Source organism: Pungitius pungitius, chromosome 14 (assembly GCF_949316345.1).
Source record: "Pungitius pungitius chromosome 14, fPunPun2.1, whole genome shotgun sequence".
NCBI classification, from domain to species: Eukaryota; Metazoa; Chordata; class Actinopteri; order Perciformes; family Gasterosteidae; genus Pungitius; species Pungitius pungitius.
The window spans coordinates 8,141,903-8,163,607 of NC_084913.1; the positions used below are offsets into that span (position 1 = coordinate 8,141,903).

At 41.3% G+C, this 21,705-nt stretch overlaps 1 protein-coding gene across 1 annotated transcript in view; it reads left to right on the top strand.

Annotated features, from left to right (window-relative positions):
- The first annotated feature begins 247 nt into the window (after positions 1 to 247).
- myo6b (myosin VIb) overlaps positions 248 to 21,705 on the top strand; it is a 30,296-nt gene continuing 8,838 nt past the window's right edge. The window contains exons 1-27 of the mRNA XM_037486835.2: positions 248 to 368; positions 3,039 to 3,186; positions 4,774 to 4,843; positions 4,914 to 4,987; positions 5,348 to 5,477; positions 5,593 to 5,698; positions 5,953 to 6,008; positions 6,112 to 6,209; positions 6,297 to 6,461; positions 7,036 to 7,116; positions 8,836 to 9,016; positions 9,611 to 9,755; positions 11,148 to 11,305; positions 11,631 to 11,722; positions 12,164 to 12,236; positions 13,373 to 13,500; positions 14,298 to 14,393; positions 14,681 to 14,851; positions 15,956 to 15,994; positions 16,079 to 16,172; positions 16,809 to 16,939; positions 17,116 to 17,193; positions 17,299 to 17,428; positions 18,281 to 18,371; positions 19,043 to 19,193; positions 20,259 to 20,467; positions 20,556 to 20,634. Coding sequence (XP_037342732.2) covers positions 3,070 to 3,186; positions 4,774 to 4,843; positions 4,914 to 4,987; positions 5,348 to 5,477; positions 5,593 to 5,698; positions 5,953 to 6,008; positions 6,112 to 6,209; positions 6,297 to 6,461; positions 7,036 to 7,116; positions 8,836 to 9,016; positions 9,611 to 9,755; positions 11,148 to 11,305; positions 11,631 to 11,722; positions 12,164 to 12,236; positions 13,373 to 13,500; positions 14,298 to 14,393; positions 14,681 to 14,851; positions 15,956 to 15,994; positions 16,079 to 16,172; positions 16,809 to 16,939; positions 17,116 to 17,193; positions 17,299 to 17,428; positions 18,281 to 18,371; positions 19,043 to 19,193; positions 20,259 to 20,467; positions 20,556 to 20,634 — 2,943 coding nt within the window. The 5' untranslated portion in view covers positions 248 to 368; positions 3,039 to 3,069. The remainder of the gene's footprint in view (positions 369 to 3,038; positions 3,187 to 4,773; positions 4,844 to 4,913; positions 4,988 to 5,347; positions 5,478 to 5,592; positions 5,699 to 5,952; positions 6,009 to 6,111; positions 6,210 to 6,296; positions 6,462 to 7,035; positions 7,117 to 8,835; positions 9,017 to 9,610; positions 9,756 to 11,147; positions 11,306 to 11,630; positions 11,723 to 12,163; positions 12,237 to 13,372; positions 13,501 to 14,297; positions 14,394 to 14,680; positions 14,852 to 15,955; positions 15,995 to 16,078; positions 16,173 to 16,808; positions 16,940 to 17,115; positions 17,194 to 17,298; positions 17,429 to 18,280; positions 18,372 to 19,042; positions 19,194 to 20,258; positions 20,468 to 20,555; positions 20,635 to 21,705) is intronic.

Genomic DNA, 21,705 nt, shown 5'->3' on the forward strand with positions numbered 1-21,705 from the left:
TGTGCTCAATTCATCCTCAATCTTCAAAAAAAACACTGTCTATTCTATGGCATGACTAACATTTCTCACGTTGACATTGTTAAATTCTATTATGTTGCAATAAGAAACTGTTATTTCCTCCTCTGCTTCACGGAGAGATTCCGTGGTGCTTCAGTAAAACAAGCCGACACAGGATCTTACGAGCAGCACCTCAACGCACCTTCAGCCGCGTATATACCGGGTGACGTCACCTGCGCTCACCGGAGCACCGAGCGCAGCCTGTCGCCTGTCCCACCCTGCCCCGGGAAGGAGGCACTTACAGCTACACACCCGTTTGAGGGACTTAAAATCGGTCCTGTCGCCCTCATTGTGAATTTGACAAACTGAACGTAAGTGTTTGTCAAACTTTTATATTATTTTTTATCGAAAAGGTCATTTGCTCGTGACAGTCGTGACGGTACATGTAGTTTGAGAATGAAGTAGCCTACAGTTGATGTAGTTTTCTTGAATTGTTAACCTTTAACTTTGCCTGCTTTAATGTAGTGTTAATTTGACGACAAACTCCCACAGTTGGCGTGATGATCTACTCATAAAAGGGACATTTGGTCAGTTACTTAGTGTACAGAAGAATCCATTTCATTATGGAAATTAATTTCATTTTTATTGTCCCGTCTCCTCTGTGTGCTCCATTCTCCTGCACATCGCTGTCATCTCTTCTTGAAGAGGATGAAAATGCATCTTTGATATTCGATGCATTTTTCCCATTTCCTCTTTTGGCCTGGTTGGGAACAGGAAACAAGAGGCAGGAAACCAGAGGCTTGTCTGTGCGTCCTGCTTCTTTTTGAACCAGTGTCCATTCATCTTTGTGTACCTTTACGTTTCCTTCTCGCTGCTCTGCACGGGGCAGCCTTTTTGTTTTGCATTTGCCTCGCCACCGATCGCGGACTTTTTATTTGTTAGTCTTACCTCACTGTCTGGATTAGGGTCAAATACTAAGAGGCTTTAGGGCTGCAGAGTCAAAGTTGCTCGTGAGGGACTGGGCTGTGTTTTGTCCGTATTGTAAACATCTCCCCATGTGATATAACAGTTTATTTAAGGGCTTTGAATGTAGGCTGAGAAACCCAAAGCTGTCTGAGCACTGCTGTATACTACAAATGACATATGTTGGTGTGTATGGAATTGAGATTGCAGTATTTCTCCATATACAATATGTATGAATTGTACCTTGATGGAGCGGCACAAGTGGTCATCTCTTTTTGAACCGAGCGCATTTCCCGTGTGGACATTCAGTTGTTGGACTTGAAATAGGGAACTGTGGGAAAGCCATGTTGTTATCAGTCATCTAACAAAGACAGTCTGGTAGATCCCACGTAGCCTTGATCTGACACTTGAAGGCTGAAAGATAACAGACTGGGAAAAGCAATCTTTGTCGTCTCTCCTTCTGGTGCATTTGTTAAACTCTTACTTATGGTGTTTATCTTAGGACTATCACCGCCATTCACAGCTTACATTTGCTTTTGGTTGAAGCATTGATAACATTCGTCACCACTTTGCCCCCCGTTAACGAGCCAGGTTTTCATTCATCATTAATGCCTCTAATGTCCTTACATAACTACGTTTTTGAATATTCAATACATTATATTTTATTGCTCATCAGCACCATTACGCAAGCCTTATCCATATCAACCTTGTTGTCTTAAAATAACCTTTTAACACAGATTTTTGCAATCAGTTGTTACCTTTAGCCACTTCGCCTCATGGTTTTGCTGGGGCATAAGCCTCCAAACAGCTGGAGGTTAAACTCTACATTTTAAAAAGTCCTCAGAGCGATGGAGGTGTATTGGCCAGACGTAACGCACTCGATAATTGAGCTGTTGAAGTCGGATTGTGGTGATAATTGCGATCACTAACATGCAGGGCTCCATCTCTTGTAAAGTGATAATCAAATGGTTGACGGTTCTTGCAAAGAGGTTATGATGCAACAAAGGAATGCGATATTACCACCTCCAGTCTCTCGCTGGGATGGAGTCGCCATTACGCTGGATTCATGTACCTGTTGAACATGGAGCCATAGCTGATCAAGCTACGTCAGCACTTTCCAGCACCTTTCCTTTGTGCCATTTGACCTCAATCCCTACAGCTAATGGGATACTCTGGCATGACGTTGTCTCTTTGTTTCGAAGAACTCTGTGTGCGTACAAATAACCGCCACGAACCCTCAATGGCACTAATGCAAAAATTTGTGGCTTCACATTTGAATAAAGACGCTGTGGTATTTTTTTTAGCAACGGATTCAGACAGAAATTGTAATCCCCAACATCTGCCAGAGTAAAACTGCTCCTGTCAATTACAGAATAAAGTTGTTGGTTCAACAAAATCTTCTGGTTTTAGTTTGACTTCCAAATTATACCCACACACCACTTTTTAGAGTTAAAAATTGACCAATCAGATTGAAGCCGCCTAATAGTTGGTACGCAGCATACAGCTCCAGATCGGAGATGCTTCTACCCGGATCCTTGGGCTGGGCAGTTGTCTGTATGTGAGGTCACACGGGGTATTGTTGTCCTCACTGGAGATTACGAGATCAGTAGGAGGAAAGACCAGTTAATGGAAAAAGAAGCAGACGGTAAGCAGTGGGACAGGTCCCAAACCCATCATGCAAAACGACTGAGGAAGGCCCCTGTAGATCATCACTTTGACAGGGAAATACTTCTGATATCAGTTTACAGACATTACAAGAATAGTTTGTGTTGTTAAAGGGACTTCTAATATGTGTCTTGGGTGTGAAGGGATTAAAGAAAAGACTGCAATGCTAATAAGAATCATGTGGTCAAAGATAAAACAAAAAGGACCATAATTTAGGATTAACGTTCTGTCAGTTGTTAGATTAAACAGTGCCAATTTATTAATGTCATCCGTGAAGAAAAGGTGAGATACACGTCGTGCAGCTACAGAAGCCACAGAGGGAAGTTAGTGGGAGCAAAAATGCAAAGCTGTGTACTCTCTTCTTTGCATATTTATCTCCAGTCACGCACGTTTCCTCTCTTTCCCTTTCCCAGTTGTGTGGTCGTGCCGGACTGGAGGTGAGCAATGGAGGATGGGAAGCCAGTGTGGGCGCCGCACCCCGCCGACGGGTTCCAGCTGGGGATGATCGTCGACATAGGAGCCGACACACTAACCATAGAACCTCTTAACCAGAAGGGCAGGGTGGGTCATCACACACACACACACACACACGCTCATCTTTTCCCAGCAAAAGTGTCGGGGTGCTGGTGACTGTTTCACCTTCGTGATGCTCTGTGGCTCAGCTGATGCACGAGCTGCTTATGCGTTGACTGGTTCACATTCGTTGGGTGTTCTTCGCCTTAAATCCCCAGGAGGGGCGCGGACAGCGTACACAAATATATGTATACGTACGCAAGTTCATTTGAAAAGGTTAACGCAATGTGTGAGAAGGAAAAACTTTTTTTTTTGGGGGGTGCTAATTTTAGGTAGAGTGGCGTTGGGACAAGGTGAGAAACGTGAGACACCACATGTGCAGAGGCATGAATAAGTAAAGAGGAGGCAGGTGGCCTGACAGCGTTGCAGAGGGGGGGGGGGGGAGCTGCTTATTAGAGGTAAAAGCCACCTGTTACACCTGAGTCCCCAGCAAGCAGGTCTCAGATTGTTTACAACAGTCGCCTCTGTGTGTGTTTTGTTTGAAGCGTTCTCACGGTAAAGTACGCAAAGCCACCATTCACACTGTAAGGACCCGGAAAAGTCTTTGCTTCTCTGATGAAAAGGGACTGTTCGAAAGGTGTGAATCTATTAGAGAAACAAAAAAACGTTTTGACTTTTGAGATTTGCTTATGAAAATATTTGGAGCATTTAAAGAATTGACTCTGTACCAGTTACCATGCACATAGGGCTTACGCATTTAAAGTTGTGCAGAAGGAATCTCATTTGGTATAACTGAACTTTGAATGATCACAAATCGCTTTATTACAAGGCACAAACCCCGTCCCTTTCACAGAGGGAATGAAAGGCCCATTGAGTGTCATTTTTTTTTTTACTGCGGCATGGAGCTCATTAGTACCTCAGACCCAGCGGCCTCTTCTTCTTCTTTGTCAATTTGATTGGTTTAGACATTTCTCACATGGTTTTTGTTGTGGATGGGCTTCAGATTGAGCACAAGGCAAAGCAGATTTGGTTTATGGTTTCTGCCTGTTTGTGACAATAAGCCATGCACAGACTTGGGCCTTTTCACACACTTACACAGCGTGATGAACATCTAAAAAGGAGTGAATAATAAATTGGATACACTGTAGGAAATAACCAGATGGTCTCATGTCTTTGTTGAAGGCACATTCCCTGGCTCTGTTTAAATGTTGAGTTTGGGATGACACACACACACACACACACACACACGGGGATCCGGTTGCTCTCCCCCCCCAAATTATTCATTATCCTGCCATGTCACCCCTTGTTTCTCTCACGGCCGCCTTGTTCCATCCAGTTTATTTCCATGAACTCAGACTGTTAGACAACAGAGTGAGAATATTAGGAACCGAATTTCGCCTGAGAACATGTTGCATAAAACATCATTACTTTAACCATGATAAATGATTTATGTTCAGGCATTCTTGCTTAGCTTTTTATTATGTGTAATAAACACCTGTTTGGTGTCATAAACCTTTCAAAGAAAATCAATTTTCCTGCACAAAAAGTTGATACGGATGAATAGAGACAGGGCCACGTCTAGTACAGCTGCATTCATGTGAATATTTGAAGATAAAAAAGCTGTTTGTGTTGCAGACCTTTCTTGCGTCAATGAGCCAAGTCTTCCCAGCAGAGGAGGATGTCAACAAGCACATGGAGGACAACTGTAAGTCAACACAGTGTCCATTTCTTTATCAAAATAAATATTGAATCCATCTTATTTCCTCTGTTTTCAGGTTCCCTTATGTACTTGAATGAAGCCACTCTCCTCAACAACGTCAGACTGCGATACAATAAAGACCACATCTATGTATGTTTTTTTTTTTTCTACTTCCACACTGGTCTAAACGTACTCTTGCATTGGCTCCGATCCGGTTGCATCATACGTAGAAAAGAACAAGGGGGGGAGCACAGCAGGAGACAGGATCTCTGCCCTTTAGTCAAGTGTCAGGTGGTGAAAAAGGGAAGGGTCACAAAGTCAGACTGGCAAACCCAGGTCTGCTCCGGGGCCTCCCTTTGGATACGAGGGACAGCTGGTTAACGGGGCAACGAGTTGTCCCTGGGCCCGTTTTTCACCTTCATTGTCTCAGTATTCAATAATTCATCCGTGTTTCTGCTGCTTGATTAACTTTCTCTAAATGCTGTGACCCTGTATCTATATCCATTGCAGACTTATGTGGCCAATATCCTGATAGCTGTGAATCCCTACTATGACATCCACAAACTCTATGGACTCGACGCCATCAAGTCGTACCGGGGAAAGTCCCTGGGAACTCTGCCGCCTCACGTCTATGCTATAGGTGAGAGCCCAGGCCGTCTAAGTGATGGGGTAACAAGCTCAAGTGCAATGAGAGTTGTAATTTAAAAAAAATGGTTTAATGCTTAACATATATATTCCGTTCTTTCTTTTTTTAGCCGACAAAGCCTACAGGGACATGAAGGTTCTCAAGATGAGCCAGTCCATCATAGTTTCAGGTGAATCTGGTGCTGGAAAGACTGAAAACACCAAGTTTGTTCTCAGGTACGAGCAAACATAAATCATCCTTCATCCAGTCTTCATTTGCCCTTCTTGCTCAGCTTTGGTCCTCTCCCTTCCGGTTTTAAAATAGCAGAAAAGTAGCTTCTCTCTAACCTTTTGCTTTTGTAGTAACTTTGCATTTTCTTGCAGTAAAACTGGGTTGGGTTTTTGTTTTTTAAAATATTTTATCTCCTTGCAAATTAACTGTACATTATCATCACTGTTGACGTCCTCCTGATTTCCTTCCTACCTTAAAGATATCTCACCACGACATATGGAAGTGGACAAGATATCGACGAGAGAATTGTCGAAGGTATTACGATAACAAAAGCAAAACCATCCACCATCAGTAACGGTCAATACTGTATGTATCATATGGGTGTGGTCTAATTAAGTTTTTCCATTTTAAATGTCAGCAAACCCCCTTCTTGAGGCCTTTGGAAATGCAAAGACCGTGCGGAACAATAACAGCAGCCGCTTTGGGAAGTTTGTGGAGATCCATTTCAATGAGAAGGCAAGAAAGGATCCCTGATCACGTTGTAGGTCGGACCACGAATTACAAATTCAGCTTCTAAGACAGATTCTTCTCTCGTGTTCCCAGAACGCAGTCGTGGGTGGATTTGTTTCCCATTACCTGCTAGAGAAGTCAAGGATTTGCATGCAAAGCAACGACGAGAGGAACTACCACATCTTCTACAGGCTGTGTGCCGGGGCGTCCGAAGACATCAAGAAGAAACTGCATCTGGACTCTCCGGACAGCTTCAGGGTCAGTGGGCTCGGCTGGTAAACACATTGTACCTACGCCATACAAAAAGGGTCAGTGACAATGTTTTGAGAGAGGCAGAAGAGGTCATTTTTAGAGATGTTATTTGTTGGCAGTTCTCTAGAAGCCCACTAGATGTCACAGAAGCTCATTTTCAGGGGTTCCTCCCCAGTGACCAAATACTTCTAAGTTGAATTCACTCTTCTTTTGAATGTAGTGATCAACATAAAAAAAAGGGGTTTAACCCCCCGGCATTTATTGTTCCTCTTCAAAAACAGAGCTTAACGGAACAACAGGCTGAAGCTGTTCCCTTAGACGTTTATCATGGTGTCATTAGAGCAGGTCCCCTAGGTGACACCCACATCAACTGAGGCAATTACTTCATGCAGTTCACTACTAGTCATCTGCGGAGCAATAAGGGAAGACAACAAGGTAATTCTTTCGGATGATGAAAATCAATACAAACATCCCCGCCACGGGTGAAACGCATTCAGGCCGTATTCATTTCATTCATCAAAACACTGATGATGTTTGAATGTTGTTAAGCTGATGTTTCTATTTTTTTCCTCCGTTGCAGTACCTGAACCGGGGATGCACCCGATACTTTGCCAGTAAGGACTCTGACAAACAAATCCTGCAGAACCGCAAGAGTCCTGAGGTAATGTCATGCTCTGTCCGGTTCAATCCCTCAAACACAACACATGATTACTTTGGCCGCTTCTGTTATCTCTACCTGGTCGTTGCCATGCCAACGACCAAAGCAAAGGATGTAAATGTAATGCGCAGAACACTTTGGGATTCTCGAGTGGCCAATTAATCATTCAGATACATGTACATTATTCTTTTCCCAATAGTAATGCATACGCACAGAGGCAAAGCACATCCCGAACACATATTCGAGGAAATGAGCTCCAAATGTGAGATCATAATGCAGAAACTGGTCTATTAGAATATTTAATGGCAGGAAATTAGTGTGTATTTGATAAATTATGTATGACACAAAAAAGGACCAGTGCCTGCAAGATGTGTAATTAATAGGATGAAAGAATTAGAAGAAGAATATGTGTGACATGTTGCTCTCACAGGGACTAATTACACATGCTCATTTCACTTCTTTTTTTCTAAGATAAAATAACATCTTCTTCAATGCCAATCAAAGTTTGAAGAAAACCAGGTCAGATAGTGTTTAACAAAAGAAAGGGCCTAATGTATTTACTTGTGGGTTCGCATAACCTAGTACGTCAAGAGAAGAACAATGATCAGATAATTTGTGTTACTTTAGAAACTAATAACTTCCATATTTTATATGTTAAAAACTGTTGAATCCACTCTTACACATGTGTGTGCAGTAAAATATTGTAATCACACGGATTCAGTTTTAAGCACAGCTGGTTTTGAACCGGCTGTACTTTTGTTCTCATTGTCACATATTGTAAAATCGGTTCTAGTGTGTCTATTTGACCTTAATTAAAATCATGTGCCTTAATTGTAACTGTCAGTTATTTATTGAAGGGGTTTTTATTTAACAAAGAATTTCAATAACAGTGACTAACAACATACTAGTTGAAGCCATGTAAACTGTGTGGTTGTAATGATTATGTTGCTAATAACGTCATTATTCATGTGTCATTCCTTCCACTTGTCTGTGATGTTTAGGACAATAAGGTGATGTTTCCTTCTCTTATCAGGGCATTGTGCTCCATGCTCTTTATCCTGTATTTTCACAAGGTTTTACATGCTGGGGTGTGTTGTGCAAACAGGAAATGAGGGTGCATGCTTCCTCTTCGTCTGCATGTGTCTGCCAGGTTTGGGTCGGGTCGGGGCTCAGAACCAACAAAGGATGTTAGCTTTCTAAGCTTTTTTTTTACAATACAGTGATGCAATACAGGGCTGCACAATGATTTGATTTTAAGCCTTGACATTTTTAATCAGTCAACACAAATAAAGATTTTTAATATGAAAGGCTCATCATTGAGTAACACATGTGTAGCCCTTTGTTTATCATCAGTGAATCCTGAACTGTGACACTTCACAATTCATGTATATTTTTCTGCTGTCTTAACACTGGCATATTGTTAGTTATTACAATGGATTTTTTCTTGAATTGTATAAATATCCTTGGTCTTTTCCTTAGTTTATAGTGTTTGCTGTGTGCTGCTGGTGGAGGCTTTTTTAACACATTGATGTCAAATAATTGGATTTGCTAAAAGTTCATGTGGACGAGTTTCTTTCAACATGTTTGTGCACAATTTAATAATAGATTGAATACGTGAATCGCCTCTTTTTTAAGTGAATCCGGATGATTTGAATTGAAGTCTCACACTGCCTGGTGCTCTTCTGATATCTCATTTCTCTGACACCCTCATGTGTTTTGTAGCATCTCAAAGCCGGTGCTTTGAAGGACCCTCTTCTTGATGACATGGGGGACTTCAACAGGATGTGCGTGGCCATGAAGAAGATTGGTCTGGATGACACTGAGAAACTGGACTTGTTCAGGGTGGTTGCTGGCGTTCTGCATCTGGGCAACGTTGATTTTGAAGATACAGGAAGTTCCTCAGGTTACAAATATTTAACCTTTATTATTCATTATTTTCCGATTATATATCATAATAATATAATAATATATTACGTATTAGTGAATATACTTATTCACTAATAGTGAATATACTTATTCACTAATACATATTTTTGTGCGGGTATCTAAAAAGTATTAGATTAATATAAAATTCTGTCCTTGGATGTCACCACTATCTACCCTCAAATGATGATATAGAAAACCTTGGTAACCATGGTCCTTCTCTCTCTTTTAAATGTTTGACCTTTTTAATGTCTTTCTACTATCAAAGTCTCTGTAGTCAAGTATTTTTTCAAAACTTCTCAAATATAGTACTTTAAACCCACTGAACATGAACTCCAGCTTTGTAAAAAGCGTTTGAAATCACCCATTCACTGCAAAAACATTTCACCCTTCATCTCCAACCAATAAATATATATTTCCTTGTTCTTGGTTGGTACCAAAAAACTCTTCCCATTGTGGGGGAAATATACAAGCTATGGCCGTTATAAATGAAACACTCTTGCACATTTTTTGAACCACACACACCTCAAATTGGATGCTTTTGTGAAGGATTGTGTATTGCTGTGTATTTCAGGAGGTTGTGTCCTGAAAAATCAGTCAGGCCAGACCCTGGAGTACTGCGCCGACCTGCTGGCTCTGGATCAGAGCGATTTGCGCGTCAGCCTCACCACCAGGATCATGCTGACGACAGCAGGAGGCGCCAAAGGAACAGTTATCAAGTGAGATGCACGGCAACAATCCCGTCACTCTTTGCAACTTTTTTTGTTGTCGATATTTTCAGTACCTTCATAAAATGACTCTCATAGTTGATGACAACTGAACTCACGAAAGCTCTTATAATATCTTATAACCCTATGCAGAGATTAACCACCTGGAATTGAAATGTCTTGTGGAAGGCAGTGTTGCTTTACTAAATGATTGGTACTATACTGCAAAGTATTTGATGATCTTCATTGTTGAGAACAATTATCTTAAATCCTGATACGGTTATTGGGTGTTTTACTACACAGAGTATATAAAAGTTCTTATTGTTCCTTGCATGCAAGTCTTCTGTGTCTCAATCGCTCACAACAAACTCCGGTGGGGAATAAAACAAAACAAATGTCCAGGGATTTCTGGAATATGTTGCTTCAGTAAACTGTACTATATGACAGTGTGTTGATTTCTTTCAGCTTTAGTGGAGAATGGCGCAGTATTACCGATACTGCTCCTTTGTTCTTTGACTATAATGTGGTGTTTGAGTCACGGCGCCGGTTTCAATGGATTAATATTTCAGGGGGGGGCAGATGCTGGCCTGGCCTGAAAGTGTTTTCTTCACATGAATAATTCATCCTGTATCTGAGGAGGCAGGCGAGCATGGCTGCAGTACAGTAAAGGGTCTGTGTCTGGGGAGCAGGTGGAGAGAAGGGGGCCTAGCTTTGTCATTATTCTCCAGACAGATCCACCCTACCCCCCCGAGAGGTTGAGGCTTACAGAGGGATGGGTAGATGTGACAGTCTAACTTGTGTGTATATGAAACATTGCAATGGATAAAAAGGCTTGACTGGGATGAAGGAACGTGTGTGTGTGTGTGTGTGTCATTTACGTTTCAGTGCATAACGTCTTTGTTAACATTTTATAAAGGATGTCCTATTCTCTGGCTTAGCATTGGTGGACTATTCCTTTTTGTAATAGTTGTGAGTTTTTTTTTCTTTCTCAGGAGTGAGCAATTGGAATTTCAAAAGAAAAAAGTAATGAAAGCCGACCTTACTCATTTTGAATTCACTTTCCTCCCAACTGGGATAAGTGTGTTGAACCCTGAGTCACCGGGGAACTGCACTTTGACTCCAACGTCAACCCCTCTAAATATAAAAAAAAAAAAGCGTTATTAGACAGTTCAAGGTTCATCTTTTGTTTTAATACCTCGTCTTTGGCTCAGAAACCCTCATTTTAAAACAATTGCCGCAGCGCTTTGAGATCAAAAGGGGAACTAAGCGGCATTAAGTTTTCAACACAGATGAAATATTGCTGCCACGTCCAAATTTTGGACGATGAGGAGAAAATATAAGAAAAAGTTGTAACTTATATTAATAATAAACATCATTTCCATGCCCCACTTTGTGTCCTTCCAGGGTTCCTCTGAAGGTGGAACAGGCCAACAATGCCCGCGATGCCCTGGCCAAAGCAGTGTACAGCCGCCTGTTTGATCATGTGGTCAAACGGGTAAACCAGTGTTTCCCCTTCGAGACCTCTTCCAACTTCATCGGGGTGTTGGACATCGCCGGCTTTGGTAACAGAAGGCACCAGACGTACATTCAAGATGTAGATTTACTCCAACATAATTGAAAACATAGCGGACAAAGTGGTTTCTGCATAGATTAACTGCATTTTGCACATCATTGGTTTGTTTGGAATTCAGTCCACTAAAAAGACACTTGTATGTGATTCATGTTTCATAATAAGAGTAACCTAATGCATGCACACGCTTCATTACCCGGGATCTTGCTGCAGAAATTATTTTTCCCCAGACTGCATAATTAACACCGGCTTTGCGAAAATGTATTGAAATACGCGTATAAACCTCTGCGTCCTCTGTTTTTTTCCCCCCCTCTTAGAGTATTTCGAACACAACAGCTTTGAGCAATTCTGTATCAATTACTGCAACGAGAAACTGCAGCAGTTCTTCAACGAGCGTATTCTGAAAGAGGTGAGTGAGCAGTGTGTGGATTAATGGGAGCTTGTGTGGTCAACGTCTTCATCTCTGGGGGAACCTGCCATGTCACCGCCCTCACAAGACAAAACCTGCCGACTGTTCGGCGGGACGGGAGGAAGTGGTCGGCGCACTGAGCCTCTCTGACGCTTTCATCTCTGCTTTCGGACTTGATGGTTTTCCACTGTCCCTCCTGCATAAGAAAGCTCATTTCTCAAGGGGCGTGATGAGGGGTGTTTCTCTTCGTTATTCTCTTCCAAGGTCTCCAATTAATGTGACACCACTCTGGTCAAGGCCTTTTGCTCATTATCTGAATTCTCTATTGACTTTGGCATGTTTTTGTTTTTTTTGTCACTCAGAAAAACGTAAATCATTTTTTAATTAGGACATTTCTTAGACCAGTTTTTGATTTTTGACGCCTCTGCGTTTTCTTTGCAGGAACAAGAACTGTATCAGAGGGAAGGCCTGGGAGTAAACGAGGTGCATTACGTTGACAACCAGGACTGCATAGGCAAGTACAATGTCAACTTCCCTCCCACAGAAGCACCCAATTTATCCTAAAACATCGATAACATTTGACCATTTCCTGAGCCTGGCTGCTGCAAAATATAAGTGTACACCTGCACAACATAATGCCGGACTAATAAGCCGATGAGATGTTCGACCTGCGCTGGTTTTAATGGCCAAAACGTACGGCGTATTGGAGCATGTCTATTAATATCCACACGTATCGTTACCGCGGAGTATCTTCAGGTGTGGAAACACACCGAGTGACACTCGGGGACATCATTAAAAGGAAGTGTGACCTTTGAGGGCCTCGTGCTGCAGGAAAGTAAACCCGTCTGTCGGCTGTCTGTTTAGCCCACACACAGCATCCTTTCCTGTGATTGGTCCAATCTGTTCACCCGCACCGCCATTCGTTTGGGCCATGCCTTGTGCCTCCGTGTCTACACGTCAGAGCAGCAGAAAATATCAACCTCTCATTATCCACGGAGACGGCTCTGAAGGGAGCCAGCAGGAGGCACGTTTGTGGCCTCTTTTTGTCCGACGGGAAGCCGGCGAAATGACACCCCCTTGTTTCTGGTTGCGTCTCCCCCTTCGAGCGAATCCTCGAAATAATGGGCACGAAGTAGCCAGCGTATCGAGGTGAAGCAGTTTGATTTGTATTTCAAAGGCTGTGATTATTCAGGTGCGAGGTTAACTGACAGCCGCGCATAACATTTATGACTTGCAAATGACCGTTTGGGTCGGCCATTAATTCATTCATCAATCCTCGGGATTTATGCACAGGTGCTTGTCAATGCAAATGTTGTTCTGGGGTCCTTGGCTGTTGGATTATATTCCTATATGAATAATTCAGATATATGCCTAAATGAGCATCCTGATGAACATGTTTTGCGCCTTGAATGATCACATTCAGAAACGGCAAACAGTGGAAATTTCCAATAAAAGTAATTGGATTGAATGTATTAAAATGGCCACGGTGTTCTGTTTTCTTTCAAAATGTCAGTTTGATCATGAATAATTGCGGGCCTTGCCAATAGCACTTGGATATAACTTATACTTTCACTTCCCTTTACATAGTAGATCTGGACCTTGTTTAAAATATAACAAAGCAGCTGATTTGGACATAACTGTTGTTTCCAGACTTAGTGGAGGCAAAGCTGGTGGGCGTCCTGGACATTTTGGATGAAGAGAACCGTCTCCCTCAGCCCAGCGACCAGCACTTTGCCCTCGCTGTTCACAGCAAGCACAAAGACCACTTCAGACTGACGGTCAGACCTCTTAGTCACGCTCTCCCTCCCTCTCCTTCTGTCTTTTGCTTTAGCGATCATTTTGTTATTTCTTTCTCCCTAGACCAGGCAGCGGTGTAGCAGCACCCTGGTTTTGACATTGTGATTAATAGTTGTGCGACAGTCCCGTGCCCTGCTTCTGTTATTGTTGCTGTGGTTATTTGCTCTGCCTGTATCTCTGCCTGCATGAAATCCTTTTAGAAATGTAGCCTTGACACACATTCAAGTTTGAGATTAGAGGGTGACTGGCTGCAGACCCTCTCTACTGCAGGGAGAGTCATGACTCAAAGACTACTCTGTACATGTAATGGGATGAGAGACATTCATCTTAATCTAAAGTGCTTGAATGTGCTGTGAGCTCTACAGTTTTCACACTTCCCTTAGTGGGGAAGCTAATGTAGCTTGAAATACTGGGTGCTGCATTTCTTTTAGCTTTTCAGGAATTCATTTTTCAGGGCACGTGTTTGTGAACGTGGCATTTTAAAGCTACACAAGGTTACGGTTTCCTTACCCGTAAAAATATTGAAACTGCTATTAATTACCCATTTTATAGTTTGTCAGAATATAAATTACACAATTTCTGGCTTTTTTTTTCTTCAGTGCACTTTATTGATACAAACATTTCATTCTCTAAACCAGCCCACCTCATTCAAGTGGAGTAGTTACAACAAGATTAGGTTGTATAGGCAGTAATGGATAGGATTGGAGAGGAATCCATCTGTGTGAGTTTTTTGCTTTCTCTCATAATATGATTCGTTTCCCGTTTCTTTCCCACTTAGGTGCCCAGGAAGTCCAAGTTGACCATTCACAGGAATCTCCGGGACGACGAAGGCTTCATCATCAGGCACTTTGCTGGAGCGGTCTGCTATGAAACGGTAATTCTTAACACAAGTATTAGGGATCCTAGTAAAAGCTCAGATTCATAGAAACTAGTGTTTGAATATTTTACACCAAAAGTACCTCAAATTGTAATGTGTTCTTCTGTAATTAACAGTTACATTAGATAATGTGGTAATTAGTTCATAACGTTATAAAAAAAACCATAAACCTCAACTAATCGTTCCACTTGTCAGTTTTCTAGGTAGCTTTGCTTTCTGTCCAACTGTATAAACATCTGACAGGGCGGCACATAAAAGGTGTGTTTTTGCGTGTTTGTGCACAGATTCGGTTTGTGGAGAAGAACAACGACGCTCTGCACATGTCGCTGGAGAGCTTAATGTCTGAATCAAAAGACAGATTTGTTCGGGAACTATTTGAGAACTCAATCCCCAACAAGGACTGCAAGCAGAAAGCCGGTAAACTCGGCTTCATCAGCGTTGGCAACAAGTTCAAGGTCAGAGGTTTTGTTAAAGTTTTGATTGACATGCAGAAGTTACTTGGCATTTATTTAATTTGAATTCAATGAAAACCTGTACATTTTCACTTTGTAATAATAGCACACTCAAATAATTTAATTCAGATTGTATTTATTTTATGATGAATCCACTAAATCTATCCAGCGATTTGATGATGTTATTGTATATTCTAAGGTCTAGAACTTTCAAAGAAATGTAAATAGCATTTTATTCAACCAACTTGTATACAAATGGTTAATAATTCAAAGACTGAATAAACGGGATTCAATTCTTTTGAAAGAAAATGTAGATTTAGTTATGTGAATTTCTAATAATTTTCTGCTTGCTGGTATTTTTTACCAATTTAAAAGTATAAAACATTTAGAATAAACTCAAATATCAATAAAGTTAGCTTCAGGTACAAAAGAAAATTTAGAAAACACTGAAGGCAGTGTACATTAAACACATCTTCCTGTCTCTAACGTAGCATCTTTGCTTTAATCCCTAATACACCAGACATGGACTCAAGCACAAAGACGATGCAATACGTTATATTCAGAGGGGGACTAGATGTCATCTTTCTCTGCTGTTGGAAACATGTTAAAATAAATATATTCTGTAAAAATGATCTGTTAGATGTAATGTATGTTAAACCACCTGCGAATAAACAGTGGAAAAGTTTCATCCTTAGTATTATAACATTCATCTCATGAATACCATTGAAAGGGCCAGGGATTATTTTGTGTTGATTACAAACTACATTTTGTAGTATACATATACATATTTTCGGGTCTATTCTAATCAACGGCTTCATCCTCCCACAAGCGCATGTCATGCAAAACAACTACAAATCTTGTCAGAATTATGCAGGCGACACCTAGATGAGTCAAATGTTACCACCAGGTGCCTTTTTACCCCCATTCTAAAGAGTAAATGGACCACACAAATCTATGATTGTATGTGCCAGCCACTTTGTTTTGAACCTTTTAAATCCTATGCACAAGTATTTTTCTATTGCCTTGTGCATCTTTTATATGTTGTCTTGGTGGCTTTTACGTCGTGGAATAACTGTTAAACCTTTCCGTGTCTTTTTGCATACACAGACCCAGCTGAACTTGCTGCTGGAAAAGCTTCGCAGTACTGTGAGTCCATTTTATATTTTCTAGAAATCCTTTTTTCCTTCTGACTCAAAATCAATAAGCACTTATTAATCTTTGTGTGCATAGGGCTCAAGTTTCATCCGCTGCGTGAAACCCAATCTGAAGATGGTCAGCCACAAGTTTGAAGGAGCTCTGATTCTCTCCCAGTTGCAGTGCTCAGGTGGGACCAAAAAAACATAATCAGCCTTTTCTGTAGAAAGTCGTTACATCCACACTTTATACTTTACCCCACCTACGGCAATACGGAAACATCGCATGGTGTCGTGTTAGAATTCTAACTACATACTTTCAGAAAGTCTTTAAACTTTATGAATGTTCACATTTCTTCCCACTGCTTTCCAGATAGAAATGGCTAGAAAAACATTAGCTATTTGACTTATACTACTCTGTATTTCTGTGCAGTCTGTCTTGTTTTGGCATAGAAATATTTTAGACCGTTTTATGGTAAATTAGCAAACTCTTCTGAATGCAGTCTGTTAATGCTTAAACATAAAAGAGCAATAACTGTAAAGTGTATTTTGTCATCATATAATTAATACAGCACTTAATGTCATCCTGCAATGTCCTTTGAGAGTGTGATTTTAAAGTGATATTGTTCTTTTAAGCGGTTCTCCTGTACATTTGGAATTATTCTCACTTGCACTCACACACACAAAAAAAAAAGATACTGACAACGATTTAAAGCAGAGAACAAATTTCAGCCCGTTTACATTGTCACAATGTTCCTGTGATTTATTGGCCGTAGTGCACCTTTGAAAGCTTTTGTTTTCTTTGGTTGTGTGTTTTTCTCTATTAGGAATGGTGTCGGTGTTGGACCTGATGCAGGGGGGCTTCCCCTCCAGAGCCCCCTTCCACGAGCTCTACAACATGTACAAACAATATATGCCTGACAAGCTGACACGCCTGAATCCACGACTCTTCTGCAAGGTGGGATTACAGCAATTCAATAGTTTCCTTACGTCAATGGATGAAGATATGTTTTCACTTTATAATAAAACCCAAAATAGTTGTATATAAAAATAAAAAATAAAAGCTTGTGGCCACAATCGTGCACTGCATTCGAATTTTGTGGCGTGACTGAATGTGAACGTGTTCCTCTGCAGGCTTTGTTCAAAGCTCTGGGACTAAATGACAACGACTTCAAGTTTGGACTGACCAGAGTGTTCTTCCGCCCTGGAAAGGTGCACAGAATTTATTATTAATGTGGAATCTCATTACGCAAAACTCAACATTCTTTAAAACTACAAGGACGGTTTCGTTTCCTTGTGTCTGTGCGCATGCATCAGTTTGCAGAGTTTGACCAGATCATGAAGTCTGACCCGGATCACCTCGCAGAGCTGCTGCAGAAAGTCAACCAGTGGTTGGTGTGCAGCCGTTGGAAGAAAATCCAGTGGTGCAGCCTGTCTGTCATCAAACGTGGGTTGAAGCCACTGGAAAAAAGAGCAGTATCGATTTAAACATGTTTTAAATGGCTTCCTGTTGTGTAATTTATTTAAGGTCAACTATAGAGTAGAAATAGTTTGCTGTAGGGTTTAACTGGTAACGCTATGGCCCCATTAGGAGATTTTTACACAAACTACAAATACATAGAATAGAATTGATAAGGCCAGCACGAGTTATTTTTGTTAGTTAAGCTATTAGAGGATTTTTAAGATGCTTTGTCGTTCCCTCCCAGTTTTATATTACATCTGATAGCTACTATAAATCCTGTTTCACGTTTTTTTCCATTAACTCTGAAATATTGAAAGCAGCAGCCTTTGGCAATATCGAAAAGTACTCTAAAAGTAGTTCCTTGAACCATTACACTCTCTACCAAGTTATTGATTACCGCCATTTAACAAAGTGCAGCCAGGCTTCTGCTTATTTGTGTAAAAGCATCAAATGAAATTAGATTAGAGTTATAACAGAACACTGCCTATGCGTGACCACACATTTATTGCATAAATGACCTGAGGATATTTATGTCCCTTGCCCTGGCCATTAATTCTTTCAACAGCTTATCATATTATCGCAGTTTAATTTGTCTGTGTGTGGGTTTTAGAGAGAGAGCATGCACAGTGTACTTTGATATTCAGAAGCACTCTTTGTGTCTGATCAATTTTACCCAATATGGCGCTTCATACGTAGTCTAGCGGCCGATTGCGGATGTGCTTCCTTTTGGGGTATTTATTAGAGAGAGAAATATCCGACAAATGACAGGTCACTACTGTAAAAACATTTTTAATACATCTTTGTTGAATCTTCTGTTTTTCCTTCCGTCTTCAACAGTTCGGAACAAGATGAGTTACAGAGCTCTGGCCTGCATTAAGATTCAAAAAACTGTCCGCATGTGGTTGTGTAAGAAAAAGCATAAGCCACGGTGAGTGTCTTCCTGGGGCCAACTCGCACACATTCATCATTCATCATCTTTCCATTTGCTCTCCTATTTCTTATTTCACCCTATACTGTCTTTGGCCTTTTTATTTAAACTGATTCACGCTTGGTGGCTTTTGATGGCTTTCACATATTGTGAGTTCAAATCGATCTAGAAAGTCATTTATGGAGAAATGATGCTATCAGAACATACTGCATGTCGTTCTGTATTGGGTACCATGTATTTTAAAAAATGGTTATTGTGGAAGAAGCCATTAACGTGATAGATAGCGTCTTACAATTGGATTTTAATTGTGATTGGTAAAATGTCAGTATGACTGCATGATGAACATGTTTTATAGCACTGTGCACACATGCTCAATAGTAAGGGTTCTATTTTTGGTTTAAAGTAAATAAAAAAGGGTCAATATTGGACATGGCTGTACACATACCTCCTTCATTCACTTTGTCAGAAAGTGGGGGATGGGGGGGCCTGTGGCTCAAACACCCTTAGGATGTTGCGCTGCTACATACGGTTCACTGGTTTGTCCCAAAAAACTATTCAACGGCAATACTAGATGTAGATTATGAGCCCTCAAAACATGAAGACACTGCTGACGCACATGTATCTGGCTCAAGGTGCAAGACATGCCTCAAGTCTGCATTTCTCTTGAACAGCATCGACGGTATGGTGAAGGTTCAAAACCTGAAGAAACACATGGAGCGCTTCAATGAGGTGGTGAACGGGCTGAAGGAAGGCAAGCAGGAGATGGCCAAACAGGCCCAGGAGCTGGCGGCCTGCATCGACGCTCTGCTGGCAAAGATAAAGGCAAGTTTGTGCTCACCTCTCTCGTGCTGCTTTGAGCACGACACAGTGCGAGTAACGGAAAAACGCGTTTCCATGTTCATCAGAGCACGGACCTCCTCAGATTGATATGCTTCTCCACATCCACAACTGTAACGCCCCTGCACAACCAGCCTCCCGTTTCTAGACTGTGCCCTTTACCAAGTGCGCTGTGCCCTTTTCTCATTAATTTCTCTCAGAATCAATAATTTCAATCACCTCAAGATTAAAAGGAAGAGCCGGGCAAAGAAGAAATCCTCTGCGCTCCAATAACGCAACTTAGAAGAGGCTGCTTTGCAAAATGATCCAACCTGGTTAGGGATCTCCCTGAGCAATAAGCACCGGTCTTATTGGAACCTGTAGGTACAGCAAATCCTCACAAACATATTGACATGCTAGCCAGACATCTCACTTCGCAATAGTGTTACATTTCCTTTTGTAATTGTGTACTCTAAGAAGGTATCCGTATGCAATCGAACAATATGGTTAGGGTGCTCCCAGGCCGAAGCGGCTTTCATTGCCCCTCACCCCAAACCTGCTTCTTTATCTTCCTCTCTTAGCAAATTAGCAGCCCCACTGTTGACAAATCATTGCGTTCCGAGTGCTTACAAATTGCTTCTGGCAGGAGCGTGAATGAATAATGCATCGGATGCCAATGGCTGTCATTCAGGCCTCAAAATACGTTGTTCCCCCCCCCCCCCCTCCCTGTGCCGCTGTTAGTCAAAGGAATCTTCACGTTACAGTGACCTCTTCTGATTGTTGAGCAGGTGGAAGGAATTGAACAGTGTGGCGGCAGTGTGCAAGTGACAGTCACGGTGTAAGTCAATGTCCCTTGTTGCCACATAAGATAATGGTGCCATGGTAACGGTGGAGTACGTGCCGAGTCAGGCTGCACATGTTCCAGGTTGTTCCATCTTGGATTGAAGTTAAATTATTGCAGATTAGCATGTGAGCCATCCTGAGAGAATCTCTACAGTTCTTAGTGTCAAAATAACAATTTCCTCATTTTAAGACCTGCCACTGATCTTTTTTTTTTTTTTTTATCCCCAGGCCACCGTTATGACCTGGAAAGTGATTGACACCGAGTACCAGGGGCTGGTAAAACGCTCCGAGCAGCTGCTCTCCTCCATGCAAAAGAAAAAGCAGGAGGAGGAAGAGGGCGAAAGGCTGAAACACATTGAAGAGGAGATGGACAAAGAGAAAAAGAGGAGAGAGAAGGAAGAGCAACGACGCAAACGGGAGGAGGACGACAGAAGATTGTAAATGATGCCCGGGGGGGTTATCGATAGAAATGATAGCAAATCCAGTTTAATATTTTAAAAAATGTCTTTCCTTCAAACCTTTTAGGAAGTCAGAGATGGAGCTGAAGAGAAAGCAGGAAGAGGAGGATAGAAAAAAGAGAGATGAGGAAGAGAAAGTAATACAGGTTTGTTGTTTACTTAATGTTCTACGTCAGCGCAAAACGAGTCAATTTAAAACAACAACAAAATAACAACTGGCTGACTCCAGGGTTTCTGTCGAATTAAAATAAAAAAATTTTAGCAAGGATTGCTACTACCAAGTTTTCCGTTAGCTCATGCGGTCGTGACGTCACGTGATTTTTTCTTTTTTTTCCCTGTTCTGCTCAAACTGTGTCGCTTAGGGTGAACATTTTTAAAAGGTTCACCTGGAGAAAAAAAAATCCCAATATATTACAATGGGTAGATTTAATTAATTTTTGGTGCACATATGGCCCCCTCAGTTCTTTTATGCTTCATGTTTCCTCGTATAAGAGCTTTACACACATGCAGCGGCTGCCATTATTAAATCACATTTCATTAAGCAAGATGGTTTTCGAGGCTTAATCCTATCCAGAACAAAATTTAATCCTCACTGACTACGGTTTCTCCTCCTATTTCTAAGTAAAGATATATGTATATATAGATATAATAAATAAGTGTGTGGGTTTGTTTAAATAATGGCTACAAAGCAAAAAAAAAAAAGTGAATTAATGGCCTAGTAATTCAAAAGTAATTTTGATAGTTCGTAGAAATAGAGAAATATTGACTAGTTACTGCTGCTGCCGCTTTTGCTGTGATTATCGGACTCTTTGAACGGTACTGCATTTCCCACAAACATTTGTTCTCAGACCTGTGAGGTTTCGTGGCTTCACCTTGAAAGACTTTGTGAGAATTGTCCCAAACTTGTCAGCAGACAGAAATAAAATAGCCTGGGAAAGTACTCCGAACCACTCCTCCGGCAGTTTGTCACGAGGACACATAGAGACACACAAGGCCAAAACAATAGCGGCCTTTGGGTAACGGTTAACAGGTGCACCCAGATTGGCAAAAATCTAAGCAATTGGAATGAAGCTCCACCATGTGTGACTTCGCATGGACCTCAACATTTACCATTAACGTTCTCCACGACAATTTCAGCACACCAACAGCCTACTGTTTACATAACTTCATGGCAAATTTAATTTCGTCTCATGGGGTCATTTTTGACTGCCACGGCT